Source organism: Bos taurus, chromosome 3 (assembly GCF_002263795.3).
Source record: "Bos taurus isolate L1 Dominette 01449 registration number 42190680 breed Hereford chromosome 3, ARS-UCD2.0, whole genome shotgun sequence".
In the NCBI taxonomy this organism is placed as follows: Eukaryota; Metazoa; Chordata; class Mammalia; order Artiodactyla; family Bovidae; genus Bos; species Bos taurus.
Window position 1 is genome coordinate 94,860,789 of NC_037330.1, and position 22,460 is coordinate 94,883,248.

At 36.3% G+C, this 22,460-nt stretch overlaps 1 protein-coding gene across 10 annotated transcripts in view; it reads left to right on the top strand.

Moving 5' to 3' along the window:
• EPS15 (epidermal growth factor receptor pathway substrate 15) overlaps positions 1–22,460 on the top strand; it is a 140,222-nt gene that overhangs the window by 58,053 nt on the left and 59,709 nt on the right. For all 10 annotated transcript variants that reach the window (XM_059884735.1, XM_059884733.1, XM_024989546.2 and 7 more), the window contains 2 exon segments: positions 1,286–1,442; positions 5,575–5,660. In XM_059884735.1, coding sequence (XP_059740718.1) covers positions 1,286–1,442; positions 5,575–5,660 — 243 coding nt within the window.

Consider the following 22,460-nt stretch of genomic DNA (forward strand, 5'->3'; position numbering starts at 1 on the left):
ACTATTAAACTTCAGTTTTTAAAGGACAATCCAAAATTCTGAAATTTAAACAGTATTAAAAAGCAGGATCTTGAAAGCATTATTGTATAATTCTGTAGGATTATATGTATACTTACATCTTTACATGGGAACTACACACTTGGTCTTTAAAAGTGACAAACTTTAGCATCTTTAGTGAATTTCACATTAAATGAGATAATATATAATGAAAATGCTTTATAGTGTGCCTGCTGCCAATCTGTCTCATTATATTGAGGTTAGTTATCATGAGATTCCAAGGGGCAGACATCAAAAATGGTACCACATAGTTGCAAAAAGGAACATAGAAAAGAACAAAGGACAGTAGATCTGCCTTAAAAAGAATAAGAACTCAAGACTGGAAAAGATTAAATACATATAACTAATGTTAGCTTTCACTTTCTAGTGCCTAGGCTGAATAAGTGGCAGCTGTCATGGGCTTCCCATTATGCCCAAACTTCTTATGTACTTTGTCTTTAATTCTCACAGTAACTTTGCAAGATGGATGTTATCTCCACTTTGTAGATAAAGAAACTTAGGCTTGGAGAGGTTAAAAAATATGGCCAACTTCCCAAGAAGAAATAAGTAGAAAAGCAGAATTCAAGGTTTCTTTGACACCATAGTCTTTTTGTTAGGCCATGTTGGTTTTCAGTGAATCATTCAGATCAGAACTTTAGAAAGCTGAGTTTAAAAAAATAGAAAGAAAAAGGAAAAAGCAAATAGAATAAAACATTGCTGTTTCTCTTCAAGTGATTTTGTAAAGGTTTCCAGATTGCTGCCTTCTTTCCACACGTGATCTCCATTTGTAGCTGTTGTTTTTCTTTGACTTGGGGATCCTTATATCCTCCTGCTTCAAAAGTTGCAGGAAACAAGCTGACACAGGGTATTTTGCTTGTTTTATAATCATTCTAATGCCATGAATGAACCAAATTTGTCAAAACTTTAGGCTTTATTTAACATCTTTTAATGTTTAAAATGTCGGGAGCAGAGAATATTGGCCCACCACAACTTTTACTCTATAGTGATTCTGGAAATCAATAAGAAAGCACAGAGCAAACCCAAGTTACACACCCCCCATTTTATTAATAGCTAATATCTCTCTTCTAACATGTTAGTGAGTTTTGGGCTAGCCATGAGTTGGTGTGACTTTCTTTTTTAACTCAAATGATGATTATTTTAGAGCTACATAGTCATATTAATTTTCCTCTGGATTTTTAGAATGTTACTTGTGGCATTTGTATACTGTTCATTTTGTTTATTTGCACAGGGCATTATGTGACACAAAGAACTGTGGGAAGCTTTCAAAAGATCAATTTGCCTTGGCTTTTCACTTAATCAATCAGAAGTTAATAAAGGGCATTGATCCTCCTCACATTCTTACTCCTGAGATGATCCCACCATCAGATAGGGCCACTTTACAAAAGGTAAGACAACTTAAAACCTTAATGCAGTTAACAGAAAGAAACAAATGCTATGTCAGATGACAAACTCAATTTGTATGGAATAGTGGAGAAAATGTATCTGGCTAGAAACAGAGCAGTATACTGTTTGTAGTTTAATTTGTATCTATAAATATGTTCAGTGCCTTGTATGATATCCTTGGGCTATAGCTCATTTTCCCCACCATTCATTACATGTATGGCAACCATGTTTTCCAGTCTGAAAACTGGGAAAACTTGATCTTGTTTTTCCCCTCATGGATTTGTGAATTAATTTTTATTAATAGAGTGTTGATTTTAAATGAAACCTATAAGAATTATTATGTTTTATTTGATAATTCACACTTGGAGAAAGCAATAAAAATTTGAAAATAACACCTAAGAGATTATGATTACTTGTTGTTGATTTTACATGAAAAGAAAAACTTTTTGAGGAAAAAACCTATGTGGTTTTTGCCATATGGATGACCTCTATTCCTGAACATACAACCACATTTCATATCTGAATAGTTAGAAACAGGTTTCAGCTACTTTTGGTTCTGGCCAGTAGTGGGTATTTTCAAAACTACATGTTTTAGTAATATTGTATCTTAATTTTTCTTTTCTCGTCTAGAAACACTTCCTAATATTATGGTTTATAATACCTTGGCCTTGTAATAGAGCTTTAAAAGAGCCTGCCTACTCTAGTGGCTATTTGCCTTAAAACTATGAACTTCATATCTTTAAATTTCTTGTGACCTACAAAGTAACCATGACTGTAGTGATTCTTTGAAGTTATATATATAGGAGTTGTCACATATTTGATATGAGGAGAGTTCTCTTTAAAATGTCAGTAGACTATTTTGGTTTTGCATTAATTTTGTTGCATAGGTTAAAAAATCCCATTTTAACAAATCGGATAAATCAAAATTGGATTATTTTCTCTAACTCAACTAAATGGAAATTTATAGCCATTAAGTACAGAAGTTAATGTGTAAGAGTTTTTATTCTTATTTTCAAGAAAAGTAACTGTTTGATAATCTGCTTTGTCAGTGTTTAGGGAGAGGAGCATTTTGTGAATTTTTGAGATTTATTTTGATGTAGGACATGGAGCCCCTAAGTTGTAGAGAAGGCTAAAAGTGATGCCACCTGGAAAGATAAAGATTACAAACTTGTATTTATTCCCCCTGCTATAACTGTACCTCAGTTATGGAATGCTGTGTTGTTTCATCTTCTTTCACCTATATAGACTGCTTTTTTCCCTTGCCCTCTTCATTTTATACTCACTGAATCTCCCACCAACACAGAATACACATACAGCAGAACTTTCTGAAGCAAATTATGTTTGTTCATCAAAGGCTCTAATTAGTAGACACTTTGAGTTGCATCTGCTGTACAGAATTTTCAGTTTTGTAGATTTAGTAAAGTCTATTCACTAGAGCACAGGTACTTCTATGTGAGATATCAGTATTCATTAAAATGGGATTTTATCACTGTTGTCTTACCTATAACCAATAATTTTAACCTTAAAAATTAAAATTTGCATTTGTTTTGTCATTCAAATAATCTATTTTCTCTTTATAATCTAATTTTTTTAGAACTGCATTTTTGCAGCTTTGACTAATCCTTTTTTGAACGTTGCTTTCCTTTCTGTGTTTTTTCTAGTTTGGACTATTTTTTCCATTCTGCAGCACTCTGCTTTTCGCCTTTCTTGTACTGTCAGTTTCTTAACTCTACTCTCTCAAGGTTAGAGCTTTACTTTATGCCTTTTTTAGCATTACAGGTTTTGGTTTACAAGATACATTTTGAAATTAGAGGTTTTTTTATGCAGTTAAGTTGATGCAGAGAAAATACCTAAACAGCATGCTTTTGTCACATGTCTGTCACTTGGTCCTTGTGTGCATTTTAACTTACCTTCCTTAGGCTCTCTGATCCACTTAGAATCACCAAAGTGGAACTTTTCTGTAATGCACAAAACAGGGTGAGAGAAAGTATTCTGTGACAAGGGAACATAAAAAAGTACATTTTTCTTATTATGCCTTATATACTGTTAGCTGTACCTTTCCATGCTTCCTGGTTGAATGTCATTTTATTGCTCTGGAATGGGAGTTTAATTTTTGTGTCAGTAATTGACGCACACAAGCACACTAATCTGTACCAACTAAGTAATCTTCATTCTGGAGTCATCTGTGGTATCACTTTGTAACTTGCTTGAAGTTAAACTTATTTATCTCACTCTTACTTGATGATATTTTTAATAGTGAAAGACTGTCAAATGTGAGTCACTTTTTTTGAGTTAGAGTGATAAGCAGAGGTGTGGGAGTCATGAGTTTCTTGGTTTGCTTGCACCTCTGATAGCAAAAAGCTACCTCTCAGTAGCTTTTAGGTGATGTAAGTTACTTTTGGTGATGAAAGTGAGACTAAATGCTTATTTTTCATTTTGTTCACCTTTCAAATTGTCTGGCCAGGCTTAGTTCATAAGTTAAAATCCTGGTAAATAGTTGTCACATTCAGAAACTCACTTTAAAATTTCTAATTTAATATGGAATGGTAAGGGTCTGTGTATTAGTGAAACATGTAGTAAAACACTGTAAGAGGTACATTTGGTACAGATCTGTAATATAAAATTGAGACTAGCATTAATTGAATCCTAATTGATCCTAATTTTGGTGTTGATGATCAAAACAAAGCACATGAAGACTGTTACACAGTGTAGCGTAAAGAAGTATAGAAATGATTATTTGCCACATTTTATGGATGTATCTGTTTATTGGGTTGGCTTTTAGGGTAATAGTTTTATTTAAATTGTCTTAGTTTGCAGGTGCTAAGGGGCATAATGTGAAATAGCACTTGAATTTAATTAGAAAGTCTCTTGACAATATTGCCTATTAGCTGGGTTCAACTTTAAGCAAGTCCTTTAGTATGTTTCCTTAATTCTAAAATGAGATTTATAATAATACCTGCCTTACCTACAGCGCTACAGTTTTCAGATTACTACTTAAGTTATTTGTAAACCTTTATAATTATAAGCAGATAGGATATTGTGAACTTCCAGATTTCTTCTTCTGTTGTGCAAGTTGGTGACATACATTAAGTTCATAGCAGCATAATAGTAAGTTTTGTGTTCTGCTAATAAGGTCCTCAATATATCTTAGTTTTACATGTTTAAATCTCAGTTTTAACATATCCTAATGGTGATCATCCCATTATTTGTCAATCTGCTTGTAGCATAGGGTATAGGTCAAGTGTTTGAAGGAACAATTATCTTTTCTCCCTGACTTCAGCTGGTTGTGTAAGGGGACAAAAATGGTTCACAAAGGAAATTGAGCCAGAGTGGAAGCAAGTCATTGCGAGGCTTTCTATCTTTAAAGAGCATTTTCTGAAGTTAATTATAATAGCTTACATTTATAAAATATCATAAACTTTGTAGAATGATTTCATATGCAATATTTAATTTTTGAAGTGGGCAGGCAAGAGATTATTTCCCTGTTTTACAGTGAAATCATGCAGCTAGTAAAATAGCAGGACCCAGAATAAATCAGCTGGGTTTTCTAAATACAAATACCATTCAGAGACTAGTTCTGATATCTTCATTATCAAAAGAAAATCTTATGTAAATTATATCATATGAAGATAGTTTCATGTATGGTGATATTAACATTTACTGTGGAATATGCTGGGTGGTTGGCTTTAGTTTAAATAGAGGAGATGCTGAAAGTATTTAAGGAAAGTAAATATTTGTTTAATTAAATAAAATCAACCATCATTTGTTTGATACAAATACAAATAAATCACCATTCATCTCCCCAAGAAATTTATGCTTCAGTGGAGGAATTAGTTTATAAATCTGTTATCTTCTTTATTGCAGTGTTCTAGACAGGCTAAGATAAGTGATGAAGACAATGAGATCTCAAGTGGTGGTATATATTATAGAACAACAGCTTTTAAAGAGTTTAAGGGAATATGTCTGTATGTATGTGTGTGAAATTACACTAGATACGATAGTTTTCTTAAGTGAGTTAAAGTGTTAGTAATACCATAAAACATGTATCTATATAGTACTTTTAAACATTTTTAATGCTTTTCCATGTGCAATTTTATAGTAATAATGTTGTAATTGTGAACTCTTTGTTTTTAGAACATCATAGGATCAAGTCCTGTTGCAGATTTCTCTGCTATTAAGGAGCTAGATACCCTTAACAATGAAATAGTTGACCTACAGAGGTATGTAAAGTAAAATTATACCTGACTATATAAATACACACACACTCTTTTCTGTTTCTAATGTAAATCTTGGTAAATACTAGTTTATTTGGTTAAGTACTATAGTTCTTAAAATGGGAATCAGTACTTTATTAAATCTAAGGCAACCTTTAATTGCAGGATGTACTATTTTCTTGTGTAGCACTGAATAAAGAAAAAGTCACTTCCAAATAAATAATGGCCTTCCATCAACTATAAGGTACTATTTGATTATGGACAGTGAAATAAGTATATCTTAAAAATTTATTTAAATTTTTTTTTTGGAAGTATGATTTACAATGTTGTGTTAGTTTCAGGTGTATAGCAAAATGATCCTTTTATACATATATATTCCTTTTATATATATACACACACATATATATATACATATATAGGTATATATACATACATACACTTGTTCTTTTTCAAATTCTTTTCCCTTATAAGTTATTATAAAATATTGAGTATAGTTTCCTATGCTATACAGTAGATCCTTGTTGATTTTCTATTTTATTTATAATAGTGTGTATATGTTAATCCCAAACTCCTAACTTTGTTCCTCCCTTTCCCTTGAAGTAATTTTTCCTCCAGCTTTAGGCATTTGAACAACACATTCAGTTCAGTTCAGTTCAGTTGCTCAGTCATGTTCGACTCTTTGTGATCCCATGAATTGCAGCACGCCAGGCCTCCCTGTCCATCACCAACTCCTGGAGTTCACCCAAACTCACGTCCATCGAGTTGGTGATGCCATCCAGCCATCTCATCCTCTGTCGTCCCCTTCTCCTCCTGCCCCCAATCCCTCCCAGCATCAGAGTCTTTTCCAATGAGTCAGCTCTTCTCATGAGGTGGCCAAAGTATTGGAGTTTCAGCTTTAGCATCAGTCCTTCCAAAGAACACTTAGGACTGATCTCCTTTAGGATGGAATAACACATTAGGAAAACATTATTTAATACATTTTATTGAAGGAATTTTATATGCAGACACCATACCAAGAGCTTTTGTAACTGTTGCCTTATTTGGTCCTCACAAAACCTTTGTAACTTGAGATAGATATTAGTGTTCTGTTTTACAGGCACAGAGTTAAGATGCTTAGAGAGGTTATTTTACCAAAAGTCATACAAACCTATAAGCGGTAGAATTAATACCTGATCTCAAGACTACTAGAGTTGGAGTTGAATTTTCTTTCTTATCCACATGTACTGTGTAGAAATGGACTTGAATGCAATTAGATTTGAATCTAAATATAGCAGGTACTCTTGGTTAATCTCCTTGTGCCTAGAAACTTTTATAGTAATGCATATTGTAAAAATGACTTCCTAAAATGTCTTTTTAAAAAGTGAGGGCTTCCCCGGTGGCTCATTGGTAAAGAATCTGCCTGCTAATGTGGGAAACATGGGTTGAATCCATGATCTGGAAAGACCCCACATGCTGCAGAGCAACAAAACCCATGTGCCACAACTTTAGAGCCTGTGCTTTACAGCCTGGGAGCTACAACTACTGAGCCCATGGGCCACGACTACTGAAGCCCCTTACCCTAGAGCTTGTGCTCGACAGCAAGAGATGCCACCTCAATGAGAAGCCCATGCACCGCAACTAGAGACTGGCTCCTGCTTGCCTCAACTAAAGAAAAGCCCGCGCAACAACAAAAGGTCCATCATAGCCCAAAATAAAAAATAAATGAATAAAATTATAATTTTTAAAAAAGTGAGACCTCTTTTCCTTCTATAGGGCATTGGATTTAAATATCATTTTACTTACACAAACTTTTTTTTTAACCTTCACAACACTTTAAAGCAGATAATGGCTGATACTTTTATTTTGTTGATGATATTGAGACATAAGGGAATTAAATGATGCAGCTGGGCTATATGGAAAGAACTTGGGAAAGATCTTTCCTCATCCATGAGTCTGCATTGAAATTATTGTAGAGAAAGTTATGATTTTTTACAGTTGTAAAAAAAGTATTCAACCCAGGCTGAATAAGTGAGAGTGAATTTATTCACTGAGGCCTCTTAGAGGTAGGGATAGCTTAAAGCATAGCTTTGCACTGGGGCTAAAATGATATAATCAGTTCTCTTGCTCTCTCCATTTCCTGTTTCCACTTTCACTAGGTGGTTCCATCCTCAGGTAGACTTTCCTATTATGTTGTCGGGGGGTTATTGCACATCTGAGTTTCATGTACCTATTATTTCAAATCTAGTGAAGTTACTGTCTTCTGGCAGTTCCTGCAAAAGCCCTAAGAGTCAATCTGATTGGACTGGTGTAGGGTTATACTGAAACAGTCAGTGGCCAGGGATGTACTGTTTGCTCATGTGTCATGAACTGTCTCCTGAAGGGGTGGGGGTAATTTGCCACTGAGACCAAATGGAGGAGGGCATATCCCCACATGAAAATTCTGCTGGAAGGAGGGATGAATTCTGGGAGTGAATGTCTATAGAAGGCAGTATAGTTTCAAATCCACAGTAATGTCAGTGTTTGCCCTTAGTATCGTCTACCTCTTTGAACAGAATGTCTTGACATTTTATAAACTTAGTCTGGGTACCTTCTTAAAAAAATGTTCTCTATTTGATAAATAATTGTTTTAATTGATGAAAATATATTTTAAAAACATTGGTTTTTCAAATGCATAGCAAATACTCAGCATAATACTAAATAAAAACAGTATTTTCCCATTCAGTTTTACCTTAAAATTTTTTTTTTTAATTTTTAAATGGAGAATAATTGCTTTACAATGTTGTGTTGGTTTCTGCCATATGTCAACATGAATCAGCCATAGATACATATATGTTGCCTCCCTCTGGACCTCCCTCCCACCTTCAACCCCATCCCACCCCTCTAGGTTGTCACAGAGCACTGGGAGGAGCTCCCTGTGTCATATAGCAAATTCCCACTGGCTGTCTGTTTTACATTTGGTACTGTATATGTTTCAATACTACTCTCTCAATTTGTCCCACCCTCTTCTTCCCCCACTGTGCCCACAAGTCTGTTCTCTGTGTTTGCATCTCTGTTGTTGCTCTGCAAATAGGTTTGTCAGTACTCTTTCTAGATTCCAGATATATGCAATAATATACGATATTTGTTTTCCTTTTTATGACTTAACTTCACTTTGTATAACAGGCTCTAGGTTCATCCACTTCACTAGAACTGACTTTAAAATATTCCTTTTTATGGCTAATATTCCATTATATATCTATGTACCACAACTTCTTTATCCATTCCTCTGTCAATGGACATCTAGGTTGCTTCCATGTCTTAGCTATTGTAAATAGTACTGCAGTGAACATTGGGGTATATGTGTCTTTTTGAATTGTGGTTTTCTCAGAGTATATGCCCAGTAGTGGGGTTGCTGGGTCATATGATAGTTTTATTCCTAGTTTTTTGAGAAATCTCCATGCTATTCTCCATAGTGCCTCTAGCAGTTTATATTCCTACCACTGTGCAAGAGGGTTCCCTATTTTCTACATCCTCTCTAGCAGTTATTTTTTGCAAATATTTTGATGATGGCAGTTCTAACCAGTGTGAGGTGATACCTCATTGTAGTTTTGATTTGCATTTCTCTAATAAACAATTTTTAATATCTTTTCAAGTGTCTATTAGCCATCTGTATGTCTTCTTTGGAGAAATGTCTGTTTAGATCTTCCTCCCATTTTTTGATTGGGTAGTTTGATTTTCCTATATTGAGCTTCACGAGCTGCTTGTATATTTTGGAGAGTAATCCTTTGTCAGTTGCTTCATTTGCAGTTCTCCCATTCTGAGAGTTGTCTTTTCATCTTGTTAATGGTTTTCTTTGTTGTGCAGAAGCTTTTAAGTTTAATTAGGTCCCACTTGTTTATATTTGTTTTTATTTACATTACTCTAGGAGGTGGGTCACAGAGGATCTTGCTATGATTTATGTCATAGAATCTTTTGCCTATGTTTTCCTCTAAGAGTTTTATAGCTTTTGGTCTTAAATTTAGGTTTTTTATCCATTTTGAGTTTATCTTTGTGTATGGTATTAGGAAGTATTCTAATTTCATTCTTTTACACATAGCTGCCAGTTTTCTTAGCACCACTTACTGAAGAGACTTATGTTCTCCATTGTATATTCTTGCCTCCTTTGTCAAAAATAAGGTGCCCATAGACACATGGGTTTATTTCTGGGCTTTCTATCTTGTTCCATTGGTCTATATTTCTGTTTTTGTGCCAGTACCATACTGTCTTGATGACTGTAGCTTTGCAGTATAGTCTGAAGTCAGGAAGGTCTATTCCACCAGCTCCTCTTTCTTTCTCAAGATCACTTTGATTTGTTTTGGGGACAGCTCAGACTCTAATCTGGCCCTGCTCCTGTGTGTTCTTGCCTCCAGTGTCCATAGCTGCTAGAGCTAGGCTTTTTTTTTTTTTTTAAAGGCATTTTCTTTTTTGGGAACACTCATTGTCCTTTTTTATATACCATAGACACAGAGTCTATGCAGTTGATCGTGTGGACTTAGTCTGCAGCTTATACAGCTGGTGGAAAGGTTTTTGATCCTCTTCCTTAGCCATTCTGCCCCTTGAGCTCAATTGTGTTTTTATCCTTACCTCTGCATGTGGGTCGTCCATGGGAATTTGCTCCTGAGGCTGCCCTGGAGGACTCAGGTCTGCACCGGTGAGGACTGGGCATGGAGATGTCATGGCTGTTTGATTCACAAGAACCCTGGAAGCTCATGGACACCAGTAACCACAGGCTAAAGAGATACGGCACCGTTAGGGTTTTTTCCTAGCATCTGGCTGCTCTGCCCCAGTGAGGACCGAATGTGGAGGTGGCATGGCTGCTTGGATTACAGGGACTGTAGTGATGCCAGGTGTGCAGTGAAGCCCATTGCCACAGGCATGGAAAATACGGTGCTTTTAGAATCCTTTTCTAACCTCTGGCAGCTGGTGTTCAAAGGCCTGTCTGGCTGGTCCTTCCCTATTGCTCAGTGTGTCTGGCACCCTTAGGACCACCGTCTCAGTGGTCTTTGTCTATTGGTCAGCTGCCGGCGTTTGCGTGTGGAGAGAGAGGCTACAGTGATGGGCTCCATCCCTTCTCTCTGACTCAGCAGTAGCACCCTGCCTCCATGGCTTCCTGGCTTTCTTCCAAAGACATTCCCTGCCATGCTCTCCTCCTCCTCATCTCCTCGGACCATCTCCCTGTGGTCAACAGCAGTGCTTGTCCTGGAATTGCTCGCCAGTCTCTATTCTCCATCTGCCAGTCACTATGCATTCTGGTCTCCTTGTATCCCCATCCGGGGTATGTAGGGCCATGGCATGGATTGTCTGTGTCATTCTCACTCCATTGAGACTGTTACAGATCACCTTCCCTCTCCAACAGCCTCAAATGCTTCCCTTCTGTCCCAACCAGTTGCTCTGATGTGGGGATCTCAACCCTGGTTCAGCTCCCCAATCCCCCAGGTGCAGATTGGTTCTGTTCACTGTCTTCCTCTGTTTCCCTTCCTTCCTTCATTCTACCAAGTTTTGCGTGGGGATCTGTGTATTCCTTTCCGATGGTCAGGGACTCCTGCTAGCTCTCAGCTGATTGCTCTACAAGATCTGCATCTGAAGATGTATTCCTGATGCATCCATGGACAGAGATATACTCTACTTCCACCTACTCCTCTGGCATCTTGTCTCCCTTGGGCACCTTTTTTAAATGTGAGTGTTTAGTTTTGACATATCTGCCTTCTACTGAATTCTACCAGATTCTCATTTCCAGCTCAAAAAAGTAAGCCTTTGCCTATTACATAAAGCTTCTACTGTTGGAATCCTAGAAAGTAAAACACAAATAAAAACAAACCCTTGGAGATTACATAATCCAATTTCTTTCTTACTCTTCGGGAAAAAAAATCAGTCATACATCAGGTCAGCAACAGTGCTGGCTGGCGCCCAAACCTGGTTGTATAAGTTCTAGTTCTACATTTTTTCTCTTATATGGTACAGCTTTTCATTAAGATTTAGAACATTTTTACTTTGGTTTGCAAAAATAAACATTGGATTAGTCTCTTAATGGTGTATAGACTGCATTTTCATATTATCTATAAATGGCCCATTAGCATTTTTGCTTGTGTTATGAGAAATGTGCATTGAGTAGTAGCTAGATTTGAAAATACTTGTCATTTATGCCTCTCAAGCCTGTGAAAATAGACACATACCCCAATATTCTAGGGCTTGCTCGATTTCAACAGTAGTTATTTTACATATGGAATGTCTTTGTAGTGAGTTTTAATAGGTAAAGCATTGTACATTAAATGTTCTTGCTAGTACAAATATTTGTAATATTAATTACATTTTGATAAATTGAGCTTTCACTACTTCTGGTTACTATAATGTTAAGTTGTACTGTCCGTCTTGTATGGGTGAATTACAAGCTAATAACAAAAAAGGACATATGTAACATTTTACGATTGTCTTATTAAGAAAATCATAGAGCCTCAAAACCATATTAAGTTTTAAATTATAGTCACATTTTATAAATCTGAAATACATTTATACTTGATTTGACACTTGTGAAAATATTTTCCCTAGGCTTTTACTTTAGGTGAGAACTACAGTGTAGGCAAAGTCCCATCATCTGTCAACTCCAGTAATGTCATAATAAGAGTTATTTACCTGTGCTAAAATTATGGTTGTTAAAATTCAGTTTGGTAAATGGTATTAGGTCACTTCCACCAAGCCTTTGAGATACTACATTATAAAGCTTGGCTTTTGTTATTGTAACAATTTTTTCTATAGTCTTTGAATGAAATCTTTTATTAATATGTCAGACTGTGATGTGTATAACTACTAAACAGAAAAAAAAAATTTAAACAGATTTTTTTATGGCTTTTACTAAATTGTTATGTGACAAAAGATTTGCTCCTTCTTATTTATTTGGTTTTTAGATGAAGATACTTAATTTTAGTCCAGGGACCAAATCTGCAAATAAACACCATACATAATATGAAATTGTAATGAGTGTGTAATGAATATGGTGCTTTAAAAGATTTTTTTCCCCTTAGTGGTGGTTATAATACATAGTCATTAAAATTTGGAAAATACAGAAAAGCATAATGAAGAAAGAAATATGTTTCTTAGAATAATACTTTATTTTGAGCATTGAAAATCAGTGGAGATGTAAAAAACTATTAATATATATAACCTCAAGAGTTGGTTAGGTAAAGAATGTTCTTTGATATCAGTCAGAAAATGAGATGTTGTTTTCTTCTATAGTTCACCAAATTGTTTCTAGTTGAAAATATAGGACATAGGTAGCTTGAAGCAGGATGACTTTTTGTCAGCTGTTTCTTTAAATTTTTTATACAATTCCTTCAGCATTTGCTGTATTGGAATTTAATTATATCAATCAGCTTAAATTAGTATAATATTTTTAACTTACGGGAAAGCAATTATTACAGTAATCTAATAACTGGATCTCTCACCTGAACTGAACACCTGTGTTTTTCATTACCAGCTAGTATTTTCATCTGAGTGTTCAGTAGGACGTGACTTCATAATCTTGCCCTGACCACTATCCTAGTCTCTTTTATTTCCCTTTCTCAGTGACATCACCACTTCCTGTAACTCAAGCTAGAAACCTGAAATTTATCTTCTCACTTTTCTTCTTTTATTTTTGAAATGTTTCTTGAAACCTTTCCTACCTTCTCTTGTGTTTTGCATGATCAACTCTTCCTCATCCTTCAGATCTTACCTTAGATAACATTTCCTCTGGAAGGGAAAGTCATCTCTTGACTACTTTACCTCTCATCCCTTATACCTACCAAATCTTATTTAAGAGCTTATCTTACACAATTTTTAAATTTATACTTGTTATAGCATTTACCATGCTTCATTATAATTGTCTGTTTTATTTGAATACCTCACTATGTTGTAGCCACGTGTTCTGGGAAACAAACTCACTCAGAAGGACAATGCAGATAGTGGAGTGCAGTTTATTACACCGGTGGGCCCAAGGCAGAGTCTCCTCTTAGCCAAGGACCCCGACCAGCATTTGTGAAAATCTTTTATACCCCACGTGTGTGTGTCTGAACCCACCACTCCAAATTCCTTGAGACTTACATAAACCAAGGAAAATACCGTCCCAATACCCCATCATTCACGTGCTATGTGCTCATGTGCTCAAACAGTCAAACAATTAGCCAATAATCAGTAAGCCCGAGGTTACACTCCAACAGATACAGAAAAATTTATGGCCTGTCTGGAGGAAGGGGTGATTAGTGTATGTTTTCCCTTAGGCGATGAGTAACCTAGATATGATCTTCAAGGTTCCCTTGTCTGGGGGGGCGGAGCGCGGGGCGGGGGGGGGGATGTCTTATCCTTCTGTTGTTGTTTTCACAGGCGCTAAACACAGAGTTCAGAGTCCATTGGAAAGGTGGCTGAGCATGATCGGCATGAACAGGCCTAAGATGGAGTTCAGGCCCTATGAATTCCTTCTTCAACTAGAGTATGCACTTCTTAATCGTAGGGACTGTTTGCTTGTTCACTGTTAATCCCTATTGCTTAGCTTATATGACTGTTTGAGCTGGAAGTGGATGCTTAGTTGTGTTCAACTCTTTGCAGCCCCATGGACTGTAGTCTTCTAGTCTCCTCTGACCTTGAGATTTCCAGACAAAGAGTACTGGAATGGGTTGCTGTTTCCTTCTCCAGGGGATCTTCCCAACCTAGGGATCAAACCCCATTTCCAGCACTTTACTGCTAAGCCACCGGGTATGTAATAGATACCATGTATATATATAAAATAGACACCATATATATATATATATGTATGTGTGTGTATTAGTTGTTCAGTCATGTTTGAGTTTGTAACCCCATGGATTGTAGCCTTTCAGGTTCCTCCATCCATAAGATTTCCAGATGAGAATACTAGAGTGGATTGCCATTCCCTTTTCCAGGGAATCTTCCTGACCCAGGGATCAAACCTGTGTTTCTTACATTGCAGGCAGACTCTACCATCTGAGCCACCAAGAAAGCCCATATATATATGTGTGTGTGTGTGTGTGTGTATATATATATATATAGATAGATAAAATAGATACTATATACATACATATGTAGAGAGAGACATAGCTTATATGATAAGTATATAGAGAAAATAATTTGTTCAGTATTATTAAAATCAGTCCTGTCCTTTCTGCTTTTTCTGTCTTAGAATTAGCCTTTACCTCTTATCTGGATCACTGCTATAACCTCCTAATAAACTGTGTGCTTTGAGTCTCTCCTTCATTCATTGAGACTATCCTTCTTCCAACTTATATAGAAAATACAACTGGGATCCCTTAGTGACTCCACATCCCCAGCGTGATCCATCTCACTTTTCTGAGTATGGCATAAAGTCTCTTCCTTTGTGGTGTTCTTTTGACATCCTGACCATTCTTTTGTCTTCGCTATTTCCACAGTAAACCTCCTAGAACAGATACTGTGCGTTTGCTCTTGGCCCCTCTCTCAGTGGTCAGCATAATGCTTTAATCTGCCATTTTAGTTTCATTCCTCTTCTCCAGCCATATGGTGGGTGGGCTTATTACCTCTCAGTTCAGCATGCCACCAGATTTTATTCTTCTGTGTCTGTGATCCTACTGTTTCCCTTTGTCTAAGCACACCTTTACCTTGTAAACCTTATTCCTGCTTTAAGGCCCAGCTTAAATATCATCTCCTTTGTCAAACCCTTCCTGAAACCTTGATTGCTAATTCTTTCCTGTCTACTTAGGGAGTCTTTATTCTTTTAAGGATAGTATTCACCACATTTTAATGTGATTTTTTTTTTTTTAATATATCCTTTTTTTTTTTTTTTTTTGAACTGCTTCAGGGTAGGATCTGTGTCTTATTCATTTGGTTATGTCTAGAAATTAATGCACACAGTGCCTGATACCGCAAAATTTCAGTACAGGTTGAATAAATCAAAGAATATTATAAATATTAAAGTAATTCCCAGACTTAATTCCTGAAAAGCTTATGGCAGACTAGAAACTATCCTTAAAGATGAAATAAAGCAAAGGATCTTCTGAATAATAGTTTATTTTGAAGACTATAGAAGATTTTATAGACAAAAGGGGTTTTAATTCTCACAGGAACATTAAGGTTGATAGACTGTTTTTTTCCCTATTTGCCAAACTGTTGTGTCAGGGATTTCCTTTGAGAATCTGAAAAAGGCTATTAGACTCTACCTCCAGGAAAAAAAAGAACATATTTATGCATGTACACCGTCTTGCATTTGTTTCAGGAGTTCCTAGACCCTTAAAACTATCCATGAACCAATTTTTAAGAACCCTTTCTCTGAAAGTAAAGTGACTTAAATATAGAAGTTCTTGGCAATGAAAGGTGAAACACACCAAGAAATTGTTTCAGTCACTTAGTGTGGTGGTGGTGGATTATGCTGAGGCCGGAGTTAATATTTATTTGTCTTCTCCCAGCTTCTACTTCCTTCCTGTCTCTGTCTTTTTAGCAAGAACATCAGGAAGTAAAAGCTACATCCTGTCAGGCCAGTTTGTTATCCTGATCTTGGGCCAGTAAACAGGATAGATGATTACAATAGTGGTTATTAAGAATTGTGCTATGCCTGCTTTATATGAGTTCTCCTATTTAATTCTTGCAACATCACTGAAGGGTGAGCAGTCTTATCCTGATTTTTCAGATGAGGAATGTATAACTTTTCTAAGAAGTTTTTCTTGATATCCACTTTAGGTCAGAGAACACTTAATATCCTTCTCTCAGAACACTTACGATACAGAATTATATGTCTTTCCCCAGTAGTCTCTGAGCTCTGTGTGACAGTACCAACTGTCTCTTATAATTTCTAATTAGTCAATGTAGTATATATTTCAGAACATGGGTGTTCTAACCAGATTGCCTGGTTTGATTCCTGACATGACTTAGATAAGTTACTTACTTATCTGTGCCTCAGTTTTTTCATCTGTAAAATGAAAATATGAATAATACCATGTGAAATGCCTAGTACAGTTCCTGGAACATGGTAAGTTCTTGATGCTTGTTAGTCATCATTGTCATCATCATACCCAAAACCTAGCTCGGTGCTTAGAGCACAACATTCACTGAAAGGTGCTAAGCAGACGTTGGTTGGAGTGATGGAATGAGCAGTTGCTTCCCTAGTTGGAGACAAATGTGTAGCTGGGCAGCCAGAATCTGTGTCCCTAAATATATAGATCTCTACCTCAATCATACATAGAGCTGATTTTTAAAAAGTATTTTGGGCACTGTTAGCATGTGGCTTGAATTTTAAAAAAAAATTATGTTTTTGGTTTAGTTCAGTTTAAATACTGTGAGAAAACATTAGCTCTGGAGAGAGCATTGCTTATACTACTGAATCTGAAATTCTTTTGCTTATAAAATCCTATCTGCTCTGTTTCTGGCCCTGTGGTGCTGACACTAGAAGGTCTCAGTTGTGACTACCTCAACAGTCCATTAGTGATTGAGTCATTGAAGCTCTAAGTTGTAGCGTTTGTTTGTTTGGTAATGAGAGGCACCTTAATTTGTATTCACATGAAGTACATGGCTCATCATTTAAAACCTCTGCTTAGGGAAACTCTTTTTTGAAACCCTTCTTGCTCAAGTCTGAGTCTGTGTTAATACAGCAGCCATGAGCTACATGTGGCTATTGAGCCCTTGAAATATAGCTAATCCAAACTAAGATATGCTATTAGTATACAATATACTGGATTTCAAAAGAAGAATGTGAATTTTTTTATATCTTAGATTAAATAAAACATTAAAATAAATTTCACTTGTTTCTTTTTACTTTTTAATATATAGCTATTAGATCATTTAAAATTGCATGTGTGGCCTATTTCTCTTGGACATCTCTGCTCTGAATCTATTGTTTCCTATAGAAATGGCATTTTATTTGCTTGCATTATTTTGTGAAACTGATAGCTTATTAAGAGGCACTTACATCTTTTAAGAGCAGTACATTTTATAGAATGTGTTTCAGTTTGTTTTGGGGAAACAAAAATGTCTACCAAGAAATTTCAGATCCTGAAGGATTTAGGAGTCAGCCTCTACCAACATATTTAAGTTCTAACTACCATCACTCTGGATGCTTGATTTAGTTCTGTTCAGTTACTCAGTCGTGTCTGACTCTTTGCGACCCCGTGGACTGCAGCACGTCAGGCTTCCCTGTTCATCACCAACTCGTGAAGCTTTCTCAAACTCATGTCCATTGAGTTGGTGAAGCCATCCATCCAACTCATCCTCTGTTGTCCCCTTCTCCTCCTGCCTTCAGTCTTTCCCAGCATCAGGGTCTTTTCCACTGATTCAGTTCTTTGCATCAGGTGGCCAAAGTATTGGAGTTTCAGCATCAGTCCTTCCAGTGAACATTCAGGACTGATTTCCTTTAGGATGGACTGGTTGGATCTCCTTGCAGTCCAAGGGACTCTCAAGAGTCTTCTCCAACACCATAGTTCAAAAGCATCAATTCTTTGGCACTCAGCCTTCCTTATGGTCAAAGTCTCACATCCATACCTGACTACTGGAAAAACTGTAGCTTTGACTAGATGGACCTTTGTCGGCAAAGTAATGTCTCTGCTTTTTAATATGCTGTCTAGGTTTGTCATAGCTTTTCTTCCAAGGAGCAGGCGTCTTTTAATTTCATGGCTTCAGTCACCATCTGCAATGATTTTGGAACCCAAGAAAATAAAGTCTGTCACTGTTTCCATTGTTTCCCTATCTGTTTGCCCATGAAGTGATTAGATGCTTGATGAGAACTTTCCAAAAAGCCAGTAAATTTTATACTTTTTTGCTAGTAAATTGGACTGATGATGATGATGATAGCTGGCATTTACTGAGCACTTATTGTGTGCTAGGTGTTGTGCTGAAGTATTTCTAGGTGGAATATAAATTAATAATCTCATCAACTTTTTTATACATTGTTCTCTTTTAAGAAAATTAAGTCCTAGTCTTACATTTCTTTTCTTTGAGTTTTTTCATCTCATTTTATCCTGCTAGGCAAGTAGAATAAATTAATTATTTGGACTTTGCAAAATAAACTTTCATTTCTCCTTAAAAAAAAAAATCCATCGTTTAGTTTTGGAATCTTTCACTGACAGGGCAGTGGTCACGTGAGCCACACTCCAAAGTTTCTGTTTTTTCCTGACTCCGTTTGGCCTTTCCTTTCAACAATCTTTGTCAATGAATACATTTGGACTTAACTTTTCAAAACTAAAACTCATTTTAAAAAGCCAGCCTCTTAAAACTAAGTTTTGTTTTTTTTTCTCATAGGATCAAATGCACTTGAGCTTTTATAGCAATTATCTTAACAGTTCTATCATTAACATCTATGTTTGTTTTCCCAAGAAACTATAAGTAGGGGGCCAAGTTTAATCTTGTTTGGTATATAGTAGATACTCGGTGGGCTTCCCTGGTAGCTCAGCTGGTCAAGAATCCACCTGCAATGCAGGAGATCCCGGTTTGACTCCTGGGTCAGGAAGATCCCCTGGAGAAGGGATAGGCTATCTACTCCAATATTCATGGGCTTCTCTGGTGGCACAGACAGTAAAGGATCTGTCGGCAGTGCGGGAGACCTGGGTTCAATCCCTGGGTTGGGAAGATCCCCTGAAAGAGGGCATGGCAAACCCATCCCAGTATTCTTGCCTGGAGAATCCTCATGGACAGAGGAGCCTGCAAGACTACAATCCATGGGGTTGCAAAGAGTTGGAGACGACTGAGCGACTAAGCACAATACAGCACAGATACTCAATAGCTGTTTGTTAAAAGAATAAAATAATACATAGTTGTATAGTGATTATATGTTTAAGGCAAAGAGAAATTAAAAACTTAAGGTACAAATCAATGTTTTTACTCTCAAACTTTAAGTTTTTTTTCAACTAAATATGAATTCTTAGAGTCTAACTTTCAGAGTGGTTTGAATTACAAGCCAAGACTTTCTTATCTTCTGTCTGCAGTTGTTACTCTAATCCGGCTCAAGACTTCTGACAGTTCCCAAGATAAGCAGAGTCAGAGTGTGCTGTTGCCTTTCTAGCAACTGTCATCAGCTTTCTCAATAATAAGAGCCTCTGCTTCCTCTCTTCCTCTATAAAGCAGAAACCAGCAGAGAAAGAAGAGCTATGTTGTTAAATAATGCCATTCAGGAGTTCAGAAAAGCACAACTCAGATCTTTGGGGACTTGCATTGCCTGCCTATATTAAAAATCTGTGTGTCTTTACCTAGTACTGAAGTTATTTTATAATCATAACCTGATCTACCATTCCAGCTTTATTTACCACACATTAACCCTCCATCTTAGATAAATTAATGTGCTATCTAGAGTTTTCTCATCCCTGTGCTTTCCTTTTTATTAACTTTTTTTATTGTGGTAAAATATGCATAGCAAAAAGTTAACAGTTTTAAAACTATTTTTAGGCATACAGACCAGTGGCATAGATGTATTTGCACTGTTATGCAGCTGTCACCACTGTGGTATATTTATCATATGGTATTTCAACAGGAATTATGCCAGCCTGGGAATCTGTAATACTTTATCATCCAAACTGAATGGTTTAATTGGACTTGATACCAACTTAATTTCAATTGAATACAAAATCCTGCTTTATAAACTCTAATTCATGTTGTTTCTATTAATTCCAAATAAAGGCATCTTAGATAAAGTTTGTAACTACCTTGGCTTTGATCAGGGACCTATCTTGAGATAATCCCTGTTTTTATGAGGTGGGAAGCTATGACTGGTTGAGCTTTGGTCAGAAGCTAATCACTGGCCCATTATTATTCAGAGAGGTTAAAAAGATGAAAAAGATGGTATCTTCTATTGGAACTATCTGGGTAGAAAGATAATAGGGAGAGAGGAGCAGTCTCCTAAGATTGCTGAGTCCTAGAAGAAGGGAGGGTCAACTAGAACAAGTAGCTGTTACTTCAGTGATTTAACAAAGATGACTGTAATGGAGCCAGTATTTGAATTTCGGACTATTTTACTCCAAGTCTTTTGCTGTGAAAACCATATAATGAATTTCTAAATGTAGACAGTAGTTATTTTGAATATTTAGATAACATCAGTGTTTTATAAACTTTCGGATATCCCATAATTCTGTTTAACAAATTTAAAAATTACTCCATCTTTATTATTTAAAATTCTAAGTAATATTAATATTACAGGTAAAACAAATCATAGCATAGGCTCAGTGCCTACTTTTTTCTTAATTACATGCTATCTTGTGCACTTCACTGTGTAAATCTTAAGATGGTAGAGATATATCAGCATCTGCAGAGTGAAAAATAATACTGAAGCTCTGAATAGTTGTATGACCTAATCAGAGGCAGAAAAACCATTTCATGGCAGAACCAGATTAGAATCCAAGCCTCTAGTCCTTGGAGGGATGTTTGACTACTTGATCATAAGTTTAGGCAGTTATAAACTTCAGGTTCTGAAAGCTTAGCTTGTATTTTGCTTTTCTTGCTGGTTCAGATTCCAGGTTCCATGGAATCAAAACAGTCAATCTTGGAAACACTAGGAAGCTCTTTTTCTGGCCTTTCTTTACAGTTTTGATATTTGTGGATTCTTCAAGATGTGCTATAATCTTGGGAGTAAATAGGGCCAGAGAGATAGTCTAAAATGGAGAGTATTTAGGATTGTTTCCCTTTTCCAGAAATTGCTAAGATGAAGGCAGTAGCTTTTCCTGACGTCTAAGATAAGCGACAAAATGCTCACACACCTGTCTTTGAGATATGTATGTCTTATCCACATGTATTGATGTACTCCTTAGGAAACTGCATCTCAACATCTCTTTATTGTGGCACAGAGTCTTGAAAATAATTAAAATTTTAGATTACTAGTGTTAAACAGAATGCTTGGAAGTTCTTGTATTGGCTATGTATTCATCACCTTTAGAAAAATATACCTGTTGTTTGAAAGTGAAGAGAATGTAAGGAATATGGCCTGGCATTGTTAGTGTACCTAAAGTGTGTTTTGGGGAAGGCAATGGCAACCCACTCCAGTACTCTTGCTTGGAAAATCCCATGGACAGAGGAGCCTGGTAGGCTGCAGTCCATGGGGTCGCTGAGGGTTGGACACGACTGAGCTACTTCACTTTCACTTTTCACTTTCATGCATTGGAGAAGGAAATGGCAACCCACTCCAATGTTCTTGCCTGGAGAATCCCAGGGACGGGGGAGCCTGGTGGGCTGCCGTCTATGGCGTTGCACAGAGTTGGCCACGACTGAAGTGACTCAGCATATCAGCATAAAGTGTGTTTACATATTTTTAGTTGCCTGAAATGAGAAAGATAGTTATAGAGGTTAAAAGCTTATGGAATACCACAGAATAACAATTTGGTATCTCTGAAATTATCATCTAAATTAATGAGAAAATTATTCGATTTTCAGTCTGGTTTTAGGACAGATTTTCATTCATTAATTTTTAAAAAATTTTAGTTTTAATTGAAGGATAATTACTTTATAATATTGTGTTGGTTTCTACCAAACATCAACATGAATCAGTCATAGGTTTGGTATAGAAAGTACTGTAACTGGTCATTTTATTATTTTTAAAGTTTTCTGTTCAGTAATTATATGACTTGATTTTGATAATAAAAGGAGTTATTATGAGACCAGAATTTGACTAGATAAATATGGACTGAAAGTTAAATTTAATTGATCTCAGATTAAAGAGAAATTAATCCCTAAAGATTCCTATATTTTTATTTAGTTGGGAATGGTCTTCACCGTGTTTGATATCACCACCACTCCCCACCCCTCCCACACCCGAAATCATGAGTTTGTACTTTATATTCTTCCTCCATTTTACCCAAACATCAACTTTGTTTGCTGGTTAGA